Source organism: Ovis aries, chromosome 7 (assembly GCF_016772045.2).
Source record: "Ovis aries strain OAR_USU_Benz2616 breed Rambouillet chromosome 7, ARS-UI_Ramb_v3.0, whole genome shotgun sequence".
NCBI lineage: Eukaryota > Metazoa > Chordata > Mammalia > Artiodactyla > Bovidae > Ovis > Ovis aries.
This window is the reverse complement of record NC_056060.1, coordinates 68376788-68402631: the sequence shown is the minus strand read 5'-3', so window position 1 is coordinate 68402631 and position 25844 is coordinate 68376788. Positions and strand designations below refer to the sequence as shown.

The 25844-nt window shown below is 40.5% G+C and overlaps 1 protein-coding gene across 5 annotated transcripts in view; it reads left to right on the top strand.

Annotated features, from left to right (window-relative positions):
- The window catches only part of ARMH4 (armadillo like helical domain containing 4), a 258708-nt gene extending 242294 nt beyond the window's left edge, over nt 1–16414 (top strand). For all 5 annotated transcript variants that reach the window (XM_060418098.1, XM_060418099.1, XM_015097095.4 and 2 more), the window contains 3 exons: nt 7699–7730; nt 15290–15424; nt 15667–16414. In XM_060418098.1, coding sequence (XP_060274081.1) covers nt 7699–7730; nt 15290–15424; nt 15667–15735 — 236 coding nt within the window. In that variant the 3' untranslated portion in view covers nt 15736–16414. The remainder of the gene's footprint in view (nt 1–7698; nt 7731–15289; nt 15425–15666) is intronic.
- Nucleotides 16415–25844: the final 9430 nt, after the last annotated feature.

Below are 25844 nucleotides of genomic sequence, written 5' to 3'. Positions count from 1 at the left end.
ATATGCAGATGATACCACTCTAGTGGAAGACAGTGAAGATGAACTAAAGAGTCTCTTGATAAGAGTGGAGGAGGAGAGTGAAAAAGCTGGCTTAGAACTCAACATTCAAAGAAACAAAGATCATGGCATGTGGTCCCATTACTTCACGGCAAGTAGATGGGGAAACAGTGGAAACAGTGACAGACTTTATTTTCTTGGGCTCCAGAATCACTGCGGATGGTGACTGTAGCCATGAAATTAAAAGACACTTGCTCCTTGGAAGGAAAGCTATGACAAACCTAGACAGAGTATTAAAAAGCAAAGACATCACTTTGCCAACAAAGGTCTGTATAGTCAGAGCTATGGTTTTTCCCAATAATCATGTATGGATGTGAGAGTTGAACCCTAAAAAAGGCTGAGTGCTGAAGAACTGATGCCTTTGAATTGTGGTTCTGGAGAAGACTCTTGAGAGTCCCTTGAACTGCAAGGAGATCAAACCAATCCTGAAGGAAATCAACCCTGAATATTCATTGGAAGAACTGATACTAAAACTGAAGCTCCAGTACTTTTGCCACCTGATGCAGAGAGCTGACTTGCTGGGAAGGACCCTGATGCTGGGAAAGATTGAAGGCCAAAGAAGAAGGGGGTGGCAGAGGATGAGGTGCTTGGATAGCATCACCAACTCAATGAACATGAATCTGAGCAAACTCTGGAAGATAGTACAGGACAGGGAACACTGGCATGCTGCAATCCATGGGGTTGCACGGAGTTGGATGCAAGTTAGTAACTGAACAAGCTAGGAGAGGGCAAATTGTTGTTCCTGGAATACTTGTACGCAAGAGGGCTCTGGTGAGTGTGATGGAGAACTTGCTTTTAATAATCATAGTCTACTTTTTTTGCTTTTTGCTTTTCATTAGACCTTCCCCTGCATCTGATTGTTTCCTTACAGAAGATCACAGGCCTAATTATATTACTACATTTTCATTCTTGCATTCAGTGAATTTTCAAGAAACAGAATGAGTAGGATGAGAATGAATCTGTAGCTGTGGGCTGACGAATTAACCAAGTGGAAGGGCCTTACCTTCTCCTGCTCCCCACTATCAGCAATCTAGCACTAACCTCCATTTGCAAAGGCTTACAAAATTTTGTAGAGCTTTTAGGGGTAAAATATGTTTTCTTTTTTAAATTTTTAAAAATACTAAAATATTAGAAATAATTTAGAAAGTCTTAAAAGTATAGAGAATAAAAAATCATCCATAATTCTACAACTCATTGATGACTTCAGTTAACCTTTGAAGTACATCAATTCAATTATACATATAATATTTTTTTCACATAACATTTTTATCCACAACTGAGTTCACATTACACATATGCTATTTTTTTCATTTGCAATATATAATGGGAACAACACCATACCATTAAGTATTTTTCTTTAAATAATGTTAATTTTGTATAATATTCCACTCTGTGGGCATAGCCTAAGGTTTTGTTTCCTTTTACGTGTTTAAACTATTCCTTTATTGCTGAATATTGATGCCGTTTCCATATTCTTTTCTATTATAAATTATGGTGCAGTGAAAAGATTTAAATAAAAAAATTTTATGCATTTCCATGATTAACTATTTAAGGTACATTGCTTCTACAAATGAAACTTCTGAAAGCAAAATTTATACCTTTTTAAAAGCTTTTGATATCAATTGCAATTTCTCCTTGTAGCTCCGAAAAGTTGTGCCAATTCATACCTCTTTCTTCAGTGTGATATCTCTCTGTTAAAAAACTGTAGTTGTTGGTTCTCTTCTTCATAAAGAATCATACTTCTTTTTATTAAAAATCTTTCCAACATTCTCTCTTCTAGCTTTTTCATTCTCTTATTGATTTCTAAGTTTCAAAGCCATCATTGTGTTAAATTTATTTTACACTGCCTTGAACATTTTGCTGAAAACAGTTTATAGCATCTCCATGAAAGAAAATTGTGTTTACTCAAAAGTTGTGACCTCATTTAAAAGCAATATACATTTGCTGAAAAAGGAAAAAGTACTTACTGACCAATACCATGTCAGGGACCTTGGTGGATGCCTGAGAAACATAAGGTGTGATCCTTAGGGGTCTCACCTTCTCAGCTGGAGAAACATAACCAAGTTCACATACTCTGAAGAGTAATTTTTCTCAACCTTGTTTAGATCAGTGTCCCCTCAAACACCGTCTCACTGTCTCTGGTGTATCACTCACTTCCCATGAAGAATTTGCCCAACTTTCTTTCTGTAGTTCCTATTATAAACCATATAACTAGACCCATTGAATGTGTTTTTTCAGATTATCTGTGCACATCCCATGCTGATTTGACTTCCCTCCCCTAGTGAGGAATTCATATGTTCAGTTCAGTTCAGTTCAGTCGCTCAGTCATGTCCGACTCTTTGCGACCCCATGAATCGCAGCACGCCAGGCCTCCCTGTCCATCACCAACTCCCGGAGTTCACTCAGACTCACGTCCATCGAGTCCGTGATGCCATCCAGCCATCTCATCCTCGGTCGTCCCCTTCTCCTCCTGCCCCCAATCCCTCCCAGCATCAGAGTCTTTTCCAAGGAGTCAATTCTTCGCACGAGGTGGCCAAAGTACTGGAGCTTCAGCTTTAGCATCATTCCTTCCAAAGAAATCCCAGGGTTGATCTCCTTCAGAATGGACTGGTTGGATCTCCTTGCAGTCCAAGGGACTTTCAAGAGTCTTCTCCAACACCACAGTTCAAAAGCATCAATTCTTCGGTGCTCAGCCTTCTTCACAGTCCAACTCTCACATCCATACATGACCACTGGAAAAACCATAGCCTTGACTAGACGGACCTTTGTTGGCAAAGTAATGTCTCTGCTTTTGAATATACTATCTAGGTTGGTCATAGCTTTTCTTCCAAAGGAGTAAGCGTCTTTTAATTTCATGGCTGCAGTCACCCTCTGCAGTGATTTTGGAGCCCAAAAAAATAAAGTCTGACACTGTTTCCACTTAAAGTAGGGCTCTGAAATTTGCCCCAAGAACTGGACAGTTTACCCAAGATCTGGACAGTTTGCCAGTGAGACCTGGCTTGATAAAGCTTGAGTTAAAACATTTCTCTTGGCAGTGAATTTCCTACAGTTGGAAAACCTGTGAGTGCCTTGGACCCTGATGCCATCTCCACCTCTTTACCCTTTTCTCTAATCTACCCCTGGGCTGCCATTCACAGGTAGGCAGCCGGCCCCTGCTCACCTCCTCCATGAGGGTCTCACAGTAGCATTCTGCTCCCATCTCTCTTTTGCTGCTGCTGCTAAGTCACTTCAGTCATGTCCGACTCTGTGCGACCCCAGAGACGGCAGCCCACCAGGCTCCCCTGTTCCTGGGATTCTCCAGGCAAGAACACTGGAGTGGGTTGCCATTTCCTTCTCCAATGCATGAAAGTGAAAAGTGAAAGTGAAGACGCTCAGTCGTGTCTGACTCTCTCTTTTGCTAGTTTTGTTTAATGTAATATCCAGCTGATTCCCTGATTCCAAATATCTTGCTTCTGAAGTGATTGGCTCTCCTGCTCTGTTCCTCAGTCTCTCAGTCCCTACCTTGCTATTGTCATCCATGTCTCATAGATCTGATGTTCTAACCTGTTTTCACTGGAGTTAGGTCCCCATGCCTTCTACTGAAACAGTATTGACCACAGTGCCTGGCCAGTGCACTGTGTGTTGTAAGTATTATTGAAGGATTAATGAATTGGAAGCATTCTCTTGCTTGAATTTCACTTTATGTCTTGGGCTTAGTTGAGCCATGTTAACACAATACTCATGCCTCATTTGTCTTTCTTTCTTCCCTCCTGTTCTAGATTTCTTGTTTTGGTTGTCTAGTTTCTCCATACTAAGTTCTGTATTAGACAATTTATACATGTTATTTCTAATCTTCACAACCATCTTCCAAGTATTATCATCTGCATTTCACATATGAGGAAAGTGAGAGTCTAAGAGGTTTGCTTGTTTCTCCAAAGTTACTTAGTGAATCAGTGGTTGACCTCACTTCTCCATGGAACCACTCCCAGAATCACTGATCTGTGGCTTCAGTTCAGTTCAGTTGCTCAGTTGTGTCTGACTCTTTGTGGCCTCATGGACTGCCAGGCACGCCAGGCTTCCCTGTCCATCACCAACTCCCAGAGCTTGCTCAAACTCATGTCCATCAAGTCGGTGATGCCATCCAACCATCTCATCCTCTGTCGTCCCCTTCTCCTTCTGCCTTCAGTCTTCCCCAGCATCAGGGTCTTTTCCAATGAGTCAGTTCCAATGATCTGTGGCTTGGTTCTTGAATTTTCTGTGCTTCCTTCCCTTGACCCCAATATTATTCTGATTGAGCACCACCATCTTTGTTCGAATCCCAGTTGAGTCTTCCCTCAGAAGGTATGGTGAGGGCAGGACAAACCCAAGAGGTCTTGCCAAGGTCCTGCCATGAGAGATTGAAGCTGGGGACTGAAGAAGATAGAGGAGCCAAAGATATCTCCACATCTTCAACCTGCAAGAGCAGAACAGCGGTGGTATCGCCAAAAGAAATGGGTACATAGGAAGTCTTATTCCTGTAGGTCGTTAGTCAGATGGGGGTTGGAGTTCCAGTGGCTCTTTCCTCCCCGGAAACCATGGCAAGTCTCTTGGTTTTTCTGAGTCTCTGTTTCTTCTTTTCCCTGAGCATCATCTTACCTGACTCATATTTATCATTAGTTTGCCTATCAAATGATTCAGTACATCTGAACATGCTTTGTAGGGAATAAAGCCGTTAGCTGTAATCACTGTTGTTGGACATATTAGTATTAAAGTCAGATTGTAAGTGAAGACACTAGCTTCTTGGGTAAAAGGTGCCTGTGCCAGGGGTCAGAAAGCTGTGACCCCTGGGTCAAGTCTGGCCTGCTGCCTGTCCTGATATAGCCCATCAGCAAAGAATGTTTTCCAATTTTTAATTTGGTTGAAAAAAATCAAAATAAAAATATTTGTGATGTAAGAAGATTATATGAAATTCAAATGTCAGTGTCTATAAATAAAGTGGATTAGAACGAGCCAGACCCACTTATTTATGTACTATTTTCTATGGCTTGAGGCATCAGCAGAGTCTAGTAGTTGTGACAGAGATTGTATGGCCTGCAAGAGCCTAAAATATTGACTACTTTTAGTAAGAGCTCAGCAGCCCTGGCCTGCCCATTGCACTCTCCTACCTCTGCTCTCTAACACTGATTCAACTGCAGAATTTCCATTGAGCTTAAAAACTGACAAAAGTAAAGAGTAGAAGATAAGGAGAGGTCCCAACAGCTGTCTCAGCTGTGGGCAGGACCTTTCAAGGTGGCCTCCAGAGTCAATTATAGGAACATGGAGCAAGGTGCAAAGCCATCAGATGGAGCCATGTGACCACCAGCTGACCTTATAGTCACATTCTGCCTCCCTTGCATTCTCCCGAGAATTTCTGAACCTTCTTAATGATCTTCTGGTATGATGTTGAAAAGGGATGGTGGGAGGACATTGGCCTTGTTGCTGCTCTTAATGGAAAAGCTTCTAGTTTCTCACCATTAAGTATGATGTTAGCTGTAGATATTACCAAGTTGAGAGTTCCCCTCTATTCCTAGTTTGCTAATTTTATAAAAAATGAGTGCTGGATTTTGTCAAATATGTTTTCTATATCTATTGATATGATCATGTGATTTTTCTTCATTAGCTTGTTGATGTTATAGATTAATGGATTTCCAAATGTTAAGCCAAACTTGCATACCTGGAATAAATTCTTTGCATAAATTTTTGGTTTTGATTTGCTAATATTTTGTTGAGAACTTTTGCGTTTGTGTTCATGAGAGATACTGGTCTGTAGTTTTAAGGACTATCTAGTTTTGGTTTTAGAATAATGCTGACCTCATATAAAGAGTTAGGAAGTTCCCTTCTGCATCTTATCTTCTGGAAGAGATTATATAGAATTGGCATAAATTCTTCCTTAAATGTTTTAATTTACCAGTGAACCTATCTGGGGCCTGCTGCTGTTCTGGAAGGTTTTAAATTATTGATTCAGTTTCTTTAATAGATACAGGCCTATTCAGTCTTTTTCTTCTTGTATAAGTTTTTGCTGATGTATTTTTCAAGGAGTTACTCCATTTAACCTAGGTTACCAAATATGTGGACATGTGGTTGTTCACAGTATTTCCTGATTATCCTTCTAATATCCATGGGATCTGTAGTAATGTCCCACTTGTATTTTGGATCTTACAAATTTGTATTTTCTCTTCTTTCAGTTAGCTTGGTAGAGGCTTATCAATTCTATTGATCTTTTCAAAGAACTATCTCTTTTTTTTTTTAACTGAAGCATGATTGACCTGTAGTACTGTATTAATTCCAGGTGCATAACATAGTGATTCAGTATTTCTATACATTACAAAATGTTTACTATGGTATGTCTAGTTATCTGTCATCAGCCAAAGATATTACAGTATTACTGACTGTATTCCACATGTTGTACATTTCATCCTCACGACTCATTTATATTGTAACTGGAAGTCTGTACCTGTTACTCTCCACCTATTGCATTCAACCCACCACTCCCTCCCTTATGGCAATCACTATTCCTTTTCTGTATCTGTTTCTATTGCTTTCCTTTTTTCATTTGCTGTTTTTTAGATTCCACATGTAAGTTAAAATCATACGTCATTTTTCTTTCTGACTTATTTCACTTAGCATAATAACCTCTAGGACCATTCATGCTGTCACGTTGAAATCACAAGAGATTTTTCTTTTCATGGCTAGCATTCCACTGTGTATAATATACCACATCTTCCTCTGTTCATCTGTTGCTGGCCATTCAGGTAGTTTCCATATGTTGCCCACTGTAAGTAGTGCTGCAATGAACATAGGAAGGCATGCATCTTTTCTAATTAATGGTTTTGTTTTCTCTGGAGAAAAATACCCAAAGTGGAATTGCTAGATCTTTTTGTAGTTCTGCTTTTGAGGAATCTCCATACTATTTTCCATAGTGCTTGAGCCAGTTTTTGCCACCAACAGTGCACAGCGGTTTTCTCCACATCCTCACCAACACTTGTCATTTCTTATCTTTTTGTAATGGCCATTCTGACATGTGTGAGGTGTTCTCTCATTGTGATTCTGAGTTGCATTCCCCTGATGTTGAGTAATGGGGGCTTTTTTATGCTGAGCATCTTTTCACATGTCTTGGTCATATGTATCAATATATCTTTGGAAAAATGTCTATTCAGATTCTTGGTGGGATTGTCAGTCCTTTCGGTGTTGAGTTAATGAGTTCTTTGTATATGTTGGATATTAACCCCTTATCTTATATATCATTTGCCAATAAATACTTTTTCCCATTCAAAAAAAAAAAAAAGGAGAAAATGTCAGTTAGAAATGAACTTGATATTTTGAAGGTGTTTTTCTCACTCATCCCCCAGACCTCCCCCCAAATAATGGAAAATGCATTTAGCAAAGAAAAATATTCTCTATTCCTTTAACAATGATGTGAGGGATATGTTTGTGTTCTTTTTTGCATTTTTAAATGAGAATAAAAAACTATTACTGTCATTATGTTAATACTGTTGACCCTGTCACTATATTTCATACAATAAAATATTAATTGTATCAAATTAACTTAGTACATGAAATATAAGTAAGTTACCAAGTGAACTTAACACATGAAATATAAGCAGAAAGATAGGTATTTACATTTTCTTCTCTTATTTTCCTTAGTGAGAAGCTGGATGGAAAAGCTAAAAGACAAGGTAAGAGAAATACTTTCTTCCTTTGGATTTATTTTAGAGGGCATAGCTTTGTCAAATAAAAGATCTTCAGAATAATGGAGCTTTATATCATTATTCTGATTCTGATAACCTGTGCGAGGATCCAGGACCAGTTCCAGGTACTCAGCAAGAAAGAAGACCTTCCCTTTAAGAAGGAATGCCTTATTTTTTGAAGTGCCATTCATTCTTCTGGAATGTAATTCCTGATATGTACAACTGATAGCATCCTTGACATATCAAGGTGGAGTTCCTTTTAGGGAATTCAGGAGTGTAATCCCATTCAGGATTTCCCTGGTGGCTCAGACGGTAAAGCGTCTGTCTACAGTGCGGGAGACCTGGGTTCGATCCCTGGGTCGGGAAGATCTGCTGGAGAAGGAAATGGCAATCCACTCCAGTACCTTGCCTGGAAAATCCCATGGACAGAGGAGCCTGATAGGTTACGGTCCTTGGGGTCGCAAAGAGTCAGACATGTCTGAGCGACTTCACTTTCAATCCCATTCTAGTGGGCATTTTATGTCCCAGTACAAAGATCTTTTAAGTCTGATCTTCCTGTATGAAGAAGAAATACTTTGGATTTTGGAAGGCATTGATTTTCATGACCTAAGGACAAAAATTGACAGACCTGACTTAAGAATAAAACTTTGTGATGGAAAGAGCGTCCTTCACCCATAGTGGAAGGTGAGATTAAAAATACCTGAGCACCTGAGCACTCTCTTTAGGCCCACTTTTATGTGGTCTATCATAGTGCTACTGCTTACTGAGTGACAATGAGCTGACTTATCTAAAAAGGCCAACTATAGAAAAATATTTTCCACTCTTGTATTCATTCTGTCATCAACATCTGTGATTGACAATATTAACTTCCTTCCAGATTCATGTTTTTCATTTTATTTTCATTTTCAACACTCTCTAAGGTTTCATTTTTAGTGCCTTGTAATTTCAAACTGGAATTACTCATAAAAATATTGGTGGGATTTTGAACTCCTTGATGTAGCCTCTGTCAGATCCAATTACTACAGCCCAGCTCAAATTTCACTGGGGGTATAGTTAAATGGAAATCATTTCAACTGCCAGATAGGAGTTACTTCCAATTCACCTGTCTCAGAATATACATCTGTGGATAGTATTCCATATCTTTTTTATTATTTGAGGTCAGTTTCTCTCATATTTGAATGATTAGTATTTATTTTGCTACAGTTTAATGTTAAAGGATGAGAGAAAACATTCACTAGTAGTTAAAATTGTATGATTATATTAATTCTTTTCAGTATTACTTTTCTGCTTCTCAGTAAAATTTAGACTATATAATTTTTGCAAATGAGATTATTTTATGTTCATGCATATTTAAAGTGATATAGAAGAATTTTAAACCTGTTGACATGAGCAGAAGCCATTTTCGCATCTGTAATGGGTCCAGTTGTCTGAGGGAGGTATAATCAGAGGACTGAGCAAGATCTGGGGTAGGAGAAGCTAAAAAATTCAGAATTGACTATATTTACATTGGTAGTGCTTCTTTCTATTTTTCAGAGGAAAATATAATGCAATGAAAAGTAAACAGGCTTTGGTAGTTTAATCTAGGAATCCATATGTCATTGCTTCTATAGAAAATGTCCTTCTGAATTACCAAAATGGACAAAAAGTAGACTTAAGAAAATAAATTTGGCACATAGCCTGTTTTGAAATTGAATGTTGCAGTTTCTTACCTATCTGTGTGTGTGTGTGTGTGTGTGTGTGTGTGTGTGTGTGTGTGTGTATATATATAGCTTCGCCACTTTGTTTAGAAATCTGGGTAGCTTTAGAGAAAGGCTGTATTTTCTCTTCTGTGGACCCTTCCTTCTTATCTTTGCTCAAAGGCTTAGCGCCCTCTCCCTGCTCTGTTTCACCAAGAGAGATAATTTTGTGAATGGTTTTAGTTTTCTGAACTGAAGTTTTTCCAGCCCTTTCTTCACTTTATCCCATAGCATTTTTTCAGTTATGTCTTAGTTTTAAAAAATTGGAAGAAAAATAGCTGAAACTCCCACCAGGTTTATTTGTTTTATGCTTTGTCTTTATTTTTATTTAACTATTTTTTAAAATTGAAGTAGAGTTCATTTATAATGTATTATTTTCAGGTATATAGCAACGTGATTCAGTTACACATATATACACTTTTCAGATTATTTTATTGTAAGTTATTGCAAGATATTGAATATAGGTCTCTGAATACAGTAGGTCCTTGCTATTTACCTATTTTATATATAGTAGTGTTTATATGTTTAACTTTATATTGGAGTGTGATTGATTTGCAATGTTCTCAGTTTCAGGTATATAGCAAGGTGATTCAGTTATACATATATGCATATCTATTGTTTTTCAGATTCTTTTCCCATATAGGTTATTACAGAATATTGAGTAGAGTTCCATGTACTATACAGTAGGTTCTTGTTGATCATCTATTTTATATACAGTAGCGTATGTATGTTAGTCCCAAACTCCTAATTCCTCCCTCCCTCTATCCCCCCCACACTAACTCCTTTGGTAGCTATAAGTTTCTTTTATATGTCTGTGAGTCTGTTCCTATTTTGTAAATAAGTTCATTTGTATCATTTTTAGATTCCATGTATAAATGATATCATGTGATGTTTGTTTTTCTCTGATTTACGTCTCTTAATATGAAAATCTCTAGGTCCATCAATGTTGTTGTATTTGTCTCTTTCTTGGAGGGATTCAGTTTAACCACTCCCCTCTGGGAGTAAAATATTATACACTTACTTGATACATAATGCATATGTGTACACACATATATGTGTGTGTATACATATATACACACACACACACATGCACACACATGTATATGTATCTTGGGCTTCCCTGGTGGCTCAGACAGTAAAGAGTCTGCCTACAATGCAGGAAACCTGAGTTCAGTCCCTGGGTTGAGAAGATCCCTTGGAGGAGGACATGGCAACCCACTCCAGTATTCTTGCCTGGGGAATTCCATGAACAGAGGAGCCTGGCGGGCTACAGTCTGTGGGGTCGCAAAGAGTCAAACATGACTGAGCAACTAACACAGATATACTTATCTCCCCCCGCCCCCCGTCTCCCTCTTTCTCTTCTTCTGGCTAGCTAGCTATCATCTATAAAAGTCTTGTTAGTCATTACCTTCAGAAACTATTTGAGAGTGAAACTATTGCTGTTTTGATGAAAGTCACAGAATCCTGGAGAATTGAAAACTAAACTGTGTATTTAACTAGCTCTTCAGTCAACCAATAATATCTATTCAGTTTTGCTTCATTTAATTGTTCCTAATATTGGTTTCCCTGTTAGTTGGGCTCTAGAAGGGGTGGTGGGTGTTCTCAAAAGTTCTGAATTATTCCTTTTGTTGTGATTGTTTAGTTTTCCTATATTAAAGTGAAGTTGCTCAGTCGTATCCGACTGTTGGCGACCCCATGGACTGTAGCCTACGAGGCTCCTCCGTCCATCAGATCTGAATGACAGACAACCTCTGATGGCAATGGCTTAGCCAAGAGAGAAGTTTGTTTTTCTCTCATTTATAAGTCTGAAGGGAGCAGTCTAGGTCAGTGAGGAACAACACTATGAAGGCGCAGGCTCCTTTTATTTGATGTTCCGTCATTTGTGACCTTTGTTCTCACGATCATCTCACGGTTCTGGATTGCAGTTAGGTCCATATTCTAGTCAGAAGGAAGGAGGAAAAAGGGAGGCTGCAACATCCCTCCCCTCTTAAGAAGGAAGAGAAGAAAATGACAACCCACTCCAGTATTCTTGCCTGGAAGATTCCATGAACAGAGGAGCCTGGTGGACTACTGTCCACTGAGGCACAAAGAGTCAGACATAACTAAGCAACCGAGTGTGCGCGTGCACACGCACGCACACACACACACACGTGCACACACACACGCACGCACACACACACACACACACACTTCACAGCAGCGATTCTCATATATAGTCTGGACCAGTGGCATTGTGTCATCTGTTAGAAATGCAAAGTCCCAGGACCCTAACTAGACCTACTGAACCAGAAACTCTGGGAAGGGGGTCAAGCAATCTGTGTTTAAACAAGTCTTCCAGGTGATTCTGATGCATGCTCAAGTTTGAGAAACACTGTTAAACAAACCTCATAAAGATACTTATGAATTCAGTAGACTTTAGGCAGAAAACTTTACTTTTTCTTACATTTTCTTGAAAACCAATGTTTCTGAACAAAAACATTAGCCTAAGAAAGGATGACTTTCTCACAAATACAAAACCAAAACCAAACCAAAAAAGCCAACTATATGCAGTAAATTTTATCTTCTAATCCATTTTTTAATTTTCAAACTGTTTTTTGGATTCATTTCAAATTTACAGAAGAGATACAAGAGTAAGAATAGTGCAGAGAACGCCCCTGTTCTTTTATCCAGATGCACTTGTTCTTCCCATGCTGCTCCATTTGCTTTCTCTTTTATTGGCTGTCTCCCTACCTTGGCCCATTTTTTCTGAGCCATTTGAGGGAAAGTTGCATACATCATGATCCTTTTACACCAAATCTTGATACTTCAGGGCGTATTTCCTATGGTTAAGAATATCCTATTAGCAAACCATAGTATAGTTATCAACTTGAGTACATTTAACATTGATATCATACTTTTTATCTGTTCTGGCATCTGGACTTCAGTCTTAGTTAACAGACCCAAAATGGCCTTCATAAAGTCATTCTTTCTTCTCCTTGAATATAGAATCTTGTCTAGGTCATATAACACATTTAGTTGTCAGGATGCTTCCAGTCACTCAGTCGTATCCGACTCTTTGCAACCCCATGGACTGCAGCATGCCAGGCTTCCCTGTCCATCACCAACTCCTGGAGCTTGCTCAAACTCATGTCCATTGAGTCGGTGATGCCATCCAACCATCTCATCCTCTGTTGTCACCTTCTCCTCCTGCCTTCAGTCTTTCCCAGCATCAGGATCTTTTCTAACAAATCAGTTCTTCACATCAGGTGGCCAAAGTATTGGAGCTTCCACTTCAGCATCAGTCCTTCCAATGAATATTCAGGGTTGATTTCCTTTAGGATTGACTGATTTGACAGTTTTCTTTAATGTGGGCCATTTGTATAGCCATTTGTTGTCTTTCCTGATGCTGATATTTTTAAAGAATATGGTACTTTAGCAAACAGAATGTTCAGTTTATTGGATGTTTCCTCGTGATTAGATTCAGCATTCTCAGTTGGAATATGCATGGATTCAGTTCTGTCCTTCTCAGGGAGGTAGTGTGAAGGAATGGGCACGTGCAGTATTTCTGAACAGAGAAAAAGTGCTCAGCACAATTTATAGCTTTATATGCAGATGCATCTTATTTATTTTCATTTCTTCAGGAAACAAGTCATGGCAATTCTAAAAAAAGAGATTATCTTCACTTAGTTTTGAATGAAGAATGGTTAAATTACATTTGAAGAGGGTAGGTTTCTTTATTCCCTTCTTGTAAATTACTTGTAATTTCAAAGAGCAGGCAAATCACACACATGCGTGTGCACGCGCACACACACACACACACAGGAGGGAATGAGGAGAGGAGAAAGAGATTAATTGAATTTTTGTAAAGTATACATTATTTAAAGCTCTAGAAATGAGAAGCCTTAATGTGTAAATAAGAAATATGCAGAGTGACACATTTTGTAATATTCATGTTTTTGGTGTGGAGTTGAGTTACATAATGTTAAGAGACCCACAGGTTGATCAGGTTGAGCTTCCAAAAAGTTCAAGTATCATCCTTTGAATGTAGAGCTCTGTATTAATAAGGTCTAATCTACTGGGCTTAAAATTGATCATACATCAACATGTATGTGTATTTCCATCACTGAGAATGGTGATGTAAAATGGAACTCATAGTTCTGGTGAGAACACCCAGATTTTGCTATTGTCCAGTGTTTGCCCACATGGAAAATTACATACTTTTGTAAGCCTTCTGTAGATCTAGAAGAACTTTAGAAAAAGTTTGGGTTTTGGCAAAGCATATTAATTTGTTGAAAAATGACTGGGCCTTGTTTCTTTGGGAAAAACAGTATGCTGAGGAATGATGCTATGTTCTCAAATTAATGAAAAAAATTCCACATTGTGCTCTAACTCAAGACTCTGGAAAATAGAACGAGTGAATGAGCTGGCTGTGTACAGAGGACGCTGCAGTTTTGTAAGGTCTTGTCTGTTCCTTTGATTTACTTCTAGAAACGTTGGGAAAGCATCACAGCCCGCTTACTTAAGCATTTTTTAGAAAACTTTTATTTTTTGTTCTCTGTTTTGGGCTCATTCTGAAAGATACTGTGCTATATTACAAGTTTTAGAAATAGTTACATAAGTGAACAAACTCATAGTTTTTCTCCTGTAAAATAATGTCTGTCTAAAGTACTCACTATAGTATTTTTTAAATTGTTAATTGTTTATGTTTTTTTTTTTTTTTTTTCCTGGGTAGGCTTCTAGAAGGGGTTATCCTGGAAGATAAACCAGTGTCGTGTTTCTCCATGAAGGGCTATGGTTATTCATACACCTGTATCTCTCAGGTGTCTTACTGGCCAGGATGCAGAAATGAACCTTCCTTAGGGTGATGGCCTTGCCCTGAATTTGGATTGGTTCTGCACTTCTTACTCAAGTCCAGGGATGTGTGGAGATCACGCTGGTCTCTTAGGACCAAAGTATCCATAATAACACCTTGGAGATGTTGGATTTCAAATCGCCATGGGTTTGAAATCTTCAAGCTCTTTTGGAAGTACCAGCACTGTTAGCAGTGATATGTCTGGCCTCTGTAACTTTCTTTCTTTGGAGCCTGGGACACTCAGAATTCCCTGCCAGCCCTCAACTTTGGTCTTGTTCACTAGGCAGATTTTTTCTTCTGTATAAATGAATCCATCTACATTATGTGCAACTCTCTCTCATCCTTGTCTTTTCTGCCTGGCCTCCAAAACCTAACACCCTTTTTTCCTCTGCAGGGCCTTCTCTTCCCTGCTGTCTCTAGAAGCTGTCTCTTTTCACTCATGTAGAAGCAGATTCCTCTTTCCTTTCCTACCGTGATGCAGCTAAGGTTGTAAGAGGGGAACCACTAAAGTCAAGGCCCCCATCTGTCCCCCAAGAAACACAATATTCCACTGAGCAATGCCCCCCCCCCACCGTGTCTACCCCTGCCCCCTAGAGCTAGACTCAGGCTGCTATTTGCAATTTATGGCATTTTAATAGTCCTGGCAGTTTCAGAGGCTACTTCATCCATCTTTAATACAAATTATATTTCTATCACCAAAACCTGATGTTGACAAATGTGCATAACCAAGTGGCTGGAGGTGCCGCCAGGTCTGGCTGATTTATTGCAGTATTTATATGTATGTGAAATATCCAAAAATTGTCCTACCTCTCTCTCTGTTGCCTTCTCCCTAAAAGTAACTCTATTCCAGGTGCTACTTCAGAACAAAGCTGACAAGAGGATTCAGAGTGTCTAAGAATCCCGCTGCCCTCCAGCAGAACTGGGAAACCCAGGGCAGTGGTCTGTTTAGCATCCTAATGCATGTTTCCTTTCCCATGCAGGCAGGCTATATGTCTGGGATGCTGGTGCCCGTAGGGGTTGGGATAGCTGGAGCCTTGTTCATCTTGGGAGCGCTCTACAGCATTAAGGTTATGAATCGCCGAAGGAGAAACGGCTTCAAAAGGCATAAAAGAAAGGTATGGACTCCACAACAGCAAAACCTAATCACTTTCCCAACTGTTCTTCGCTTTTCTAATTTGCTTAATAAGGCACATGGGGCTTAATGATGCATGAATGGTACTGACGTGCCCAGTGGTTCCGATGAGCTGCTGCAGCTGCAGCCTCGGCTTCATTTGTTCACGTGTCTTTTAAACGGGACCTGTTCCTCGGCTTTGCTCTGCAGCAGGACTTTAATGCTTTTTCTGTTTTCTTTCCCCAGCAGAGAGAATTCAACAGCATGCAAGATCGAGTCATGCTCTTAGCCGACAGTTCCGAAGATGAATTTTGAACTGAACTGGAGTTTAATTGGGAGTGTCAACGTGATGTTATTATTTTTTCTTTGAGGGCCAAAAAAACAAAAGAGAACAACATCCTGCCACATTGGGGCTGTCAGGCCATTGGTCTCACCGTCTGCTGGGTAGTAGATCTTTCTTGTACTGAGCAGAAAAGGCATGCTGTATATGAACTGTGATGCGCAGTATTTGTTTTTATCCTGTAGTGAATTTTCCACAGCCATGGGCTACAGCTCGTAAATATGCAGCATACATGTTGTTCAGTAGAGTTGCTAGGTTAGATAGAGTAAATATTTTGTATTTTTCCACAGTGTCTTTCCCTTGGTTTGGATTACCTGTGCTAAAGTGTAACAGTTCTTGCTGCCAAGGCACACTTGACTCTGAAATAGAAATCTTAACAAAGAAGAACTTGTGATGATTGCTCAACCTACTTGAACCTTTGGCTTGTGGGCCACGGCACACACTACATTCGCATCAAAACTAGCAGCAACTCGGAATGAAATCTTTTTCATCAAGATCTCTCAGTGCATTAGGATATATGTAGATTTGTACGTACATTACGTTATGTACTTGAGTCTCCTGGTTTTATTATTTTGCCCCTTCCTTTTTATTCTCATTCTTGGCAAAGAAAAAAATGCGCTAGAAGTAATGCATTAAACTGACTCTCGGTCTTCATGTAAGCTTGCTTTCTTAAATAGTGTAATTGAGTCCAACAGATGTATCCATAGATTCTTACATGTTTATTATTAAGAGAGATCCTTTTAGTATATCATCGACTTTGTCAAGAAGAAATGAGGAAGAAATCAAGAGGGAAAGGAGGGTAGATAAGCTCCCAAAGCGTTTGGCTCTGCTCTTTGGCTCTGTGCTTGTGTGGCCACCATTCTGAATTATTCAGAGCACTGCTTTTTTATATCTGCAGTCTTGGTCCATGTATGATTGGACCACCATTGGTTCTTGTTTGGCTTTATTAGAAAACTGCATTCTCTGGTAGGAGTAGGCTCAGAAGCTAAGAGTCCTGGCACAAGACAGAGCTTATGAAAAACCAGCCTCTCTCAAGGCGTCTCACGTGGAGATGCTGGACTGTGCTAGATCATGGCTCATTTCCTGTGGAATGCAATTCCTTTTCTCTGGGCATTTGGGACTTTTAGGAAGTGCAGGTTTTTGGGGTATTTTTTTGGCTTCATCACATGGCGTTTGGAACTTCCTCAACCAGGGATTTAACCTATGCCCCTTGCAGTACAAGTACAAAGTCCTAATCAGTGACCACCAGGGAAGTCCAGAAGTGGTTTTAGGTGAAGACTTGGCTCATTAGCGTGGAAGAATAAAGGTTTCTAACACTGTCCATGATGTTTTACAGTATGGAGAACTTGTTCAAATTTAATGGGGCCTGCTTTGCTGTTTTCAAGGAAAGCTGCAGTTATTCCTCAAAGCTGTATATGTTTTTCTTCTCCCATTTGACTGAAGACAGAACTGAAGCAGAGAAGTGAAATGATTATGCAAAATTATATCCAGGAAGAATCAGGACTAGAACCCACTTGGACCCCACCATGCAGCCCTATCTTCAGCTCGGTGCCCTTTCCACATACTTTAGAGGGCCCAACAACAGTGCAGAGTCCTTCAAAACCAAGATTCTAATGAAATAGCGTCTTGACCCAGGAACACGTAGCACAAGCTTCTGTCTTTGTTAAATGAACAATGTCTTACTAATTTCTGTCATATGCACACAAATTCTTTTTCTCTTCCACATCAGCTGTTTTCCTTATAATCAAATAAATTTAAGTATCACTTGTAGGTAACTCATAGAGATAACCTTTCTTGAATTCATTCTTGAGAGATAGCTGGTTTATATGAATGATTTCATTAAATAATTCTTTTTACCAAGAAATATAAGCAAATGGGCTAACTTGATCAAGAGAATTTAAAAGCTCTGTACAGTCAAATAGATGTTAGAATAGACACACATGCTCAGGGTCAGGTTTTAAAAATAGAGCTCAGAACCATCACACTGTAGGAATTTGTTATTTCATGAGTAGAGACATCCTGATACTGCAGAGGGTACCTTTGCCCTTTCTGAGAGCAGCCTCTTGGTTTAAGTGTTCCTAAGGTCAGGAGGAGGTGAGCACAATGTACTGCTTTTGTGTTCTTGACAAGCTGTTTATAGAGAAAACACAATAGGCCTGTCTGTGCACTATCACGTAGGTGATACTGATAGCCTCTCGTGCCTCGGGCTACTCTTAGTCTGTGGATCATGGTAAATATGTTGAACCTTCAAAGTATAGTATAGTAAAGTCACCAATGACATACATATATTTTCACTTGTCCAGAGGGCTGTAGTGACTTGTTTGTGCCTTTAGGCCTAAACAGAAATGTCCCTGCAGTTCTTATGGGGGCAGGTGACTGTTTAAAGAGAAAGAGATTACTTAGATCCTAGCGGTTTGCTATACAAAGCCATTTAAACACCTGGGTTGAGTGGAAGGTTCTATGGATCGCTCAACTTGTGTGTTTTCCTTGCTGCCTATGGCTGTGGAACAGTGGTTTTCAGTGGTTGGTTTGGATTATTCAGAGGAATGGAGAAGATTGTCATTATACAGTGGAAGTGAGAAATAGATTTAAGGGCCTAGATCTGATAGATAGATTGCCTAATGAACTATGGAATGAGGTTCGTGACATTGTACAGGAGACAGGGATCAAGACCATCCCCGTGGAAAAGAAATGCAAAAAAGCAAAATGGCTGTCTGGGGAGGCCTTACAAATAGCTGTGAAAAGAAGAGAGGTGAAAAGCAAAGGAGAAAAGGAAAGATATAAGCATCTGAATGCAGAGTTCCAAAGAATAGCAAGAAGAGATAAGAAAGCCTTCCTCAGTGATCAGTGCAAAGAAATAGAGGAAAAAGAACAGAATGGGGAAGACTAGAGATCTCTTCAAGAAAATTAGAGATACTAAGGGAACATTTCATGCAAAGATGGGCTCCATAAAGGACAGAAATAGTATAGACCTAACAGAAGCAGAAGATATTAAGAAGAGATGGCAAGAATACACAGAAGAACTGTACAAAAAAGATCTTCATGACCCAGATAATGATGATGATGTGATCACTAATCTAGAGCCAGACATCTTGGAATGTGAAGTCCAGTGGGCCTTAGAAAGCATCACTATGAACAAGGCTAGTGGAGGTGATGGAATTCCAGTTGAACTATTTCAAATCCTAAAAGATGATGCTGTGAAAGTGCTGCACTCAATATGCCAGCAAATTTGGAAAACTCAGCAGTGGCCACAGGACTGGAAAAGGTCACTTTTCACTCCAATTCCAAAGAAAGGCAATGCAAAAGAATGCTCAAACTACTGCACAGTTGCACTCATCTCACATGCTAGTAAAGTAATGCTCAAAATTCTCCAAGCCAGGCTTCAGCAATACGTGAACCTTGAACTTGCAGATGTTCAAGCTGGTTTTAGAAAAGGCAGAGGAACCAGAGATCAAATTGCCATCATCCGCTGGATCATTGAAAAAGCAAGAGAGTTCCAGAAAAACATCTATTTCTGCTTTATTGACTATGCCAAAGCCTTTGACTGTGTGGATCACAATAAACTGTGGAAAATTCTGAAAGAGATGGGAATACCAGACCACCTGACCTGCTTCTTGAGAAATCTGTATGCAGGTCAGGAAGCAACAGTTAGAACTGGACGTGGAACAATAGACTGGTTCCAAATAGGAAAAGGAGTCCGTCAAGGCTGTATATTGTCACCCTGCTTATTTAACTTCTATACAGAGTACATCATGAGAAACGCTGGGCTGGAAGAAATGCAAGCTGGAATCAAGATTGCTGGGAGAAATATCAATAACCTCAGATATGCAGATGACACCACCCTTATGGCAGAAAGTGAAGAGGACCTAAAAAGCCTCTTGATGAAAGTGAAAGAGGAGAGCGAAAGAGTTGGCTTAAAGCTCAACATTCAGAAAACGAAGATATCGTATCCGGTCCCATGGCATCCGGTCCCATGGCATCACTTCATGGGAAATAGATGGGGAAACAGTGGAAACAGCGTCGGACTTTATTTTTTGGGGCTGCAAAATCACTGCAGATGGTGACTGCAGCCATGAAATTAAAAGATACTTACTCCTTGGAAGAAAAGTTATGACCAACCTATATAGTATATTCAAAAGCAGAGACATTACTTTGCCAACTAAGGTCCGTGTAGTCAAGGCTATGGTTTTTCCTGTGGTCATGTATGGATGTGAGAGTTGGACTGTGAAGAAGGCCGAAGAATTGATGCTTTTGAACTGTGGTGTTGGAGAAGACTCTTGAGAGTCCCTTGGACTGCAAGGAGATCAACCCTGGGATTTCTGTGGAAGGAATGATGCTAAAGCTGAAGCTCCAGTACTTTGGCCACCTCATGCGAAGAGTTCACTCGTTGGAAAAGACTCTGATGCAGGGAGGGATTGGGGGCAGGAGGAGAAGGGGACGACTGAGGATGAGATGGCTGGATGGCATCACGGACTGGATGGGCATGAGTCTGAGTGAACTCTGGGAGATGGTGATGGACAGGGAGGCCTGGCGTGCTGTGATTCATGGGGTCGCAAAGAGTCGGACATGACTGAGCGACTGAACTGAACTGAACTGAACTGAAACAAAACCTGGGATTAGGGTTGCTGCCCCAGTGGAGGTGCCTGCCAATGGTTATGCTGTAGTTCAGGTTGAATGTAGTAAATCAGGCACTGATGGGTATTTGTATACTTATATTTGCATGTTAAAACATCAACTCTTTATTCAAAAAACTAAGCTTAAAACATTTAACAACTAAACACATAACACTGTCTAGAGTTGGAGGGTGATGACAGATGGAGTTTAAACTGCTAACACCTTCCCCTCTGAACTGAACTGACCTGGTCAGAACTACAGGTGTCCTGCTGTAGGGCCAAGAACTGTACCTTATTCTGAGGGGTAGGCAGGGTTTCCCAAATTCTCTGGCTCCTAAGAATCACCTGGAATACTTATTAAACATATGAATTCCAAGGCCCCTTCTCAGATCCACTGAATCAGAATCTCCAGGGGAGGAGCTTGGGATTCTCCTGTCTGGGCAAGTGTGAGGACAGCTAGAACCTCTAGGCAGAGAACAGCTTCCTTATTAAAGGGACAGGGAGAGCAGGCCCCCGGGGAGAGAGACTGCCCTAGTCAGCTGTCCATCAATCACACCCCCCATAGTGGGGCAGGGAAAATGAAAGGCAAGAGGAAAAGGGTGGAAGCTTCTAGAGCAGGGTCCCCAACCTCTGGCATCTAATGCCTGATGATCTGAAGAGGAGCTGATATAGTAATAATAGAAATAAAGTGCACAGTAAGGGTCATGAGCTTGAATCATCCCCAAACCATCCCCCAGCCCCCTCCCTGGAAAAATTGTCTTCCACGAAATCCATCGCTGCTGCCAAAAAGGTTGGGAACCGCTGTTAAAGAGTAGAATGCTGAGATGGAGGGAGAGGGTTCCTCCTGTGCCCCTGGTGTCTTTCTCTAATCAGAAGGCAGTATTTTCCTTTTAAACCTCTGCTTTTTCCTCTTCTGTTAGTTGCTTCTTTCAGTAGCTGCTGGCTTAATGCATATGCAATATTTGGAGTTAATTAGTATCCCAGGGAAACAGATTCCCTGAGCAGTGCTTTAGCCTTGGCTTCAGCTCATAAACTGCCTCACATGCAGTCTTGCAGAAACATTTTCTTAGACTACCTATATCTCTTAACACGGGTCAAAAATGTTGTGGGGAAATTTTTTTAAGTGCAGTTTTAGAACACACTGAAAGTAGTTTTAACATGGTCAATCAAAGATGGCTCTTTTTTTTTAGACTTGAAAGTGAACATTTATGTAAAATGAAAATTCCCAAATTTTATAAAATTATCTTTCCACAAGTGTACAGGAAAATTATATTTTTATTGATTAACCTCATGGTATACCTCTCATACTTTTTTTTCCTGACCTTTTTGGCTGCATGGTCTCAAAGCTGGTTCTTTGTTTCATCATCATTTTTTTTAAAAAATGGCTAAAACTTAGAAGTCAAAATGTCATAGAGGTATGCCTTGTGCTTTTCTCTCTGTGAAGGTATCTTCTTCACATGGAGTCCAAACAAAGCGCCTTAGTGGGAATCACATCCATAACTTGGGGGAGATGCATCAGATCATCCACAGGCACTGTAATTTCTGTGGGTGTAAATAATCAGTGTTTCTACCAGATGCCAAAGAGTAGCTTTTGGGAACAAGATGCATTACTTGGCACAAGGTTTTAGCTGCATGACCTTTTGGCAAGATAGGTTTTGTTTTGAGTACAAGGAAATCTGAAAAGGCAGGATTACAACTGAAGAAAAAAAAAGCTCTGTTTTTGAGGGCATGTGAAGGTACCGTTACAAGGGAAAACTATGGGTAGAAAATGGAAAAAAATCATAATACAAAGCAGATGTCAAAAGGACACAAGACATTAGTATGTGCTAGAGAAGGCTTAAGTTCTGATGCTTGGAAAAATGATAAAGATAAGTGAGAAGAATGCAAATGAAGTGGACTGTTAGCAGGGGAAGAGGCCATAAATCTACACCAATTTCTAGGTCTCCATCCTCTCCATCCAAGAAAATTACCGTGCACTTGGTAGAGCAGACATGGGTGGGATCTCATTGAAATCTGAGATCAATGAGATGAAAGGAGCTTGGTTATTGTAAATAAGCTTAAACTCAGTTCAGTTTCTTTCTTTTTTTTTTTTTTTCAGTTTCTTAACTATTCAAAGTTCAAATAATGGAATATAAGTTTTTAGGAAGGAAATAATTTGAAAACAAAATAATAGTACTGACTTACTAAAAGCCCCTTATTTGTACATTTAGTATGTCTCGTTAGAAACACACTTCCTTTTGGGAGGAAGCCATTAGACTGAAGCTGGGGATGGACTGACGAGAGACATCTAGTTATTTGCTTTGATAATTATCAACTTTGGCAGTCAGCATAGCTGGAAACATAATTCCATGGCTTAAGTTCTATATGCAGAAAGAATCATCAACATTCATTTTGTAATGAAGCCACTGTTGTAAGCCACTGTTAGCTGCATAAATGCACTGGCCTTATCCTATTTGGGGCATCTAACTCCCTATTAATTAGCTCAAATTTCTACTATGTGTATATAGGAAAGTGAGGAAGGAAGAAAGGAAGGAAGAAAGAAATTTCCCCCAGTCAAAAGCAGCAAAAAACAAAAAAAAGAGACCAATCACTTGTTCTACTTAGTTTAAAAACATACACAAAATATTGGAGTTAAAACCTCTCAAGTAGTTCACTTAGTAAAGCAAAGATCTTAGCTTTCCCTCCTCAAAAAGCAGCAGCATCAATAAACACATGATCACTGTTAATCATTTGTATTATAGTGTATAAGTTCTCACCCTCAGATTACAGTTTCCAGATTCAAGGTTCAAGACTGATGATGCTCAGAAGTGAACCTTTGGTGGGATAAGGATGGAGGAATTGAAAAGGAGTGGAAACAGAAGAATTAACTGCAGGGGGAGAAATCCTCTTATTTTCCTTCTCAAGGTTCACAGGTGAGGGAACAGAGAGCAAGCAGAATGGAAGGCCAATGTAGTGCTCACTTGAGTGATTTCATTGCAGTTGAGGCAGGTGGAGAGGTCTGTTGCTCTGGTCCTAAAAATATGAAACTGGTAGGAGGTCAGACGCTTACTCCTTGGAAGGAAAGTTATGACCAACCTAGACAGCATGTTAAAAAACAGAGACATTACTTTGCCCATAAAGGTCCATCTAGTCAAAGCTATGGTTTTTCCAGTAGTCATGTATGGATGTAAGAGTTGGACTATAAAGAAAGCTAAGTGCCGAAGAATTGATGATTTTGAACTGTGGTGTGGAGAAGACTCTTGAAAGTCCCTTGGACTGCAAGGAGATCCAACCAGTCCATTCTAAATGAGATCAGTCCTGAGTGTTCATTGGAAGGACTGATGTTGAAGCTGAAACTCCAATACTTTGGCCACCTGATGTAAAGAGCTGACTCATTTGAAAAGACCCTGATGCTGGGAAAGATTGAGGGCAGGAGGAGAAGGGGACGACAGGATGAGACGGTTGGATGGCATCACCGACTCAATGGACATGGGTTTGGGTGGACTGGGAGTTAGTGATGGACAGGGAGGCCTGGTGTGCTGCAGTTCATGGGGTTGCAAAGAATCAGACATGACTGAGCGACTGAATTGACCTGAACTGAAGAGGTCAGAAAACGGGTTTTACTAACCAACATCCTGTGCATCTCAGTATTGTCTTCCTAATTCACAGTGAAATGAAGGAACCAATTGTGTTAGAGACGTTGCTCCAATTTTATGCCTCACAGCATGGCTGTAGAGTTCATATATTTTCAGACTTTTCATGACCAGACAGACCAAAGTATGCATTCAGGAAAGTGTAAGCACAGTCTTCCAAAACAGAAAGGTGTTTGAATACCAGATGATTCCAGCCTTTTATTTTCCAAAAAGTGATTTCGATACAAAACTTGCAATGATCAGTTTCCCTCTTTCCTTCCTTTGTGTTAAGAGATGAAAGAAAGGAGAAGAAATCTGGAATGGTTCTGTAATTGAACAGAACAAATTCTGAACGTCTGTGTCAAGGGGAGTGAGGATGGTTAGAGAGTCTATCTTTGGTAAACTAAGAGCAGTGTGATGTTATTGCTTCTTATGGAATCAGTATTTATTAAATATCTGTTTTGTGTCTGGCAGTGTGTTAAGAGCTGGGGGAACAAGGATAGTGCATGAAAAGTCCAGGAAGAGTTACTGACTAGTGAGGGAGGAAGTAAATGGGCCAGTTCATCACCGGACACAATGGAATTCAGAAAAGCAGCATCTAACTCTGCCAAGACTGGAGATGTTTCTCCGGGACTGAAGCATCAAACGTGAGGCTAGAGAGTTGAGTAGGAGTTAGTCAGGAAAGGGGAGAATGGGATGAAAGCTTCGGCCAGCGGAACCATGTGCAAAAGCCAGTGGTGAGAGATGGAGTAATTAAGTATGTCTGGAGCACTGGGGATGCTGGGGCAGGGAGGGCGGGAGCATGGAGCACTGGGGATGCTGGGGCAGGGAGCACTGGGGATGCTGGGGCAGGGAGGGCGGGAGCATGGAGCACTGGGGATGCTAGGGCAGGGAGGGCGGGAGCAGGGAGCACTGGGGATGCTGGGGCAGGGAGGGCGGGAGCAGGGAGCACTGGGGATGCTGGGGCAGGGAGGGCGGGAGCAGGGAGCACTGGGGATGCTGGGGCAGGGAGGATGGGAGCATGGAGCACTGGGGATGCTGGGGCAGGGAGCACTGGGGATGCTGGGGCAGGGAGGGTGGGAGCATGGAGCACTGGGGATGCTGGGGCAGGGAGCACTGGGGATGCTGGGGCAGGGAGGGTGGGGGCAGGGGGTGTGAGCACATCCACTGTAAATTACGAGGTTGATCCTGAAGGGTCTGCTGGATCATGCCAAGGAATTAGGACTTTTTTTTGAGGGCATTTAGAAAGTCATGGAAGGGTATTTTGCTGAGCAGTGATATGATCAGGACTGAGATTCTGGGAAGGCTGGACTGGTAAGATCAGGATCAAGGGCTGGTGTACCAGTACAGGTGAAAGATGACTGTGGCCTAGACCAAGGCTGCAGGAGTGAATGTGGAAGAGAAGGAGGGGTTCCACAAGTGTTCAGGGTGGGGAAGCAGTGGGGTGTGGTTAGAATTTAGGGGATGAAGGAAAAGACAAAGGCAGGAGCTGACCAGGGTCCTGGTATTTCTGAGACCCTGCAGATATCTGGGAATCCAGTATGCTACCTTCCAGAGAGATGGACTGTGTGTTATCCCAGCTGATACAGTCTGAGAAAAATAACCTACAAACTGCAAGAAGGTAGACAGCTTTGACTTTCTAAAAAAATGTGAGTATGTATATGGTCATTCTTTGTACCTTTTAATAGTAGGCTCCAAAGAAAGAACTTTGAATTTAATAAAGCTTAAACATTTGGGAAAACTCTCAGAATACCTTTAGGTGATTATGTTCCTTTGATTGTGCCCCAGGTATGGTTATATCTGGGATCTGACTGACTCCCTTGCTTTGTAAAGACCAATATGAGAGTTTCTTATTCTTTG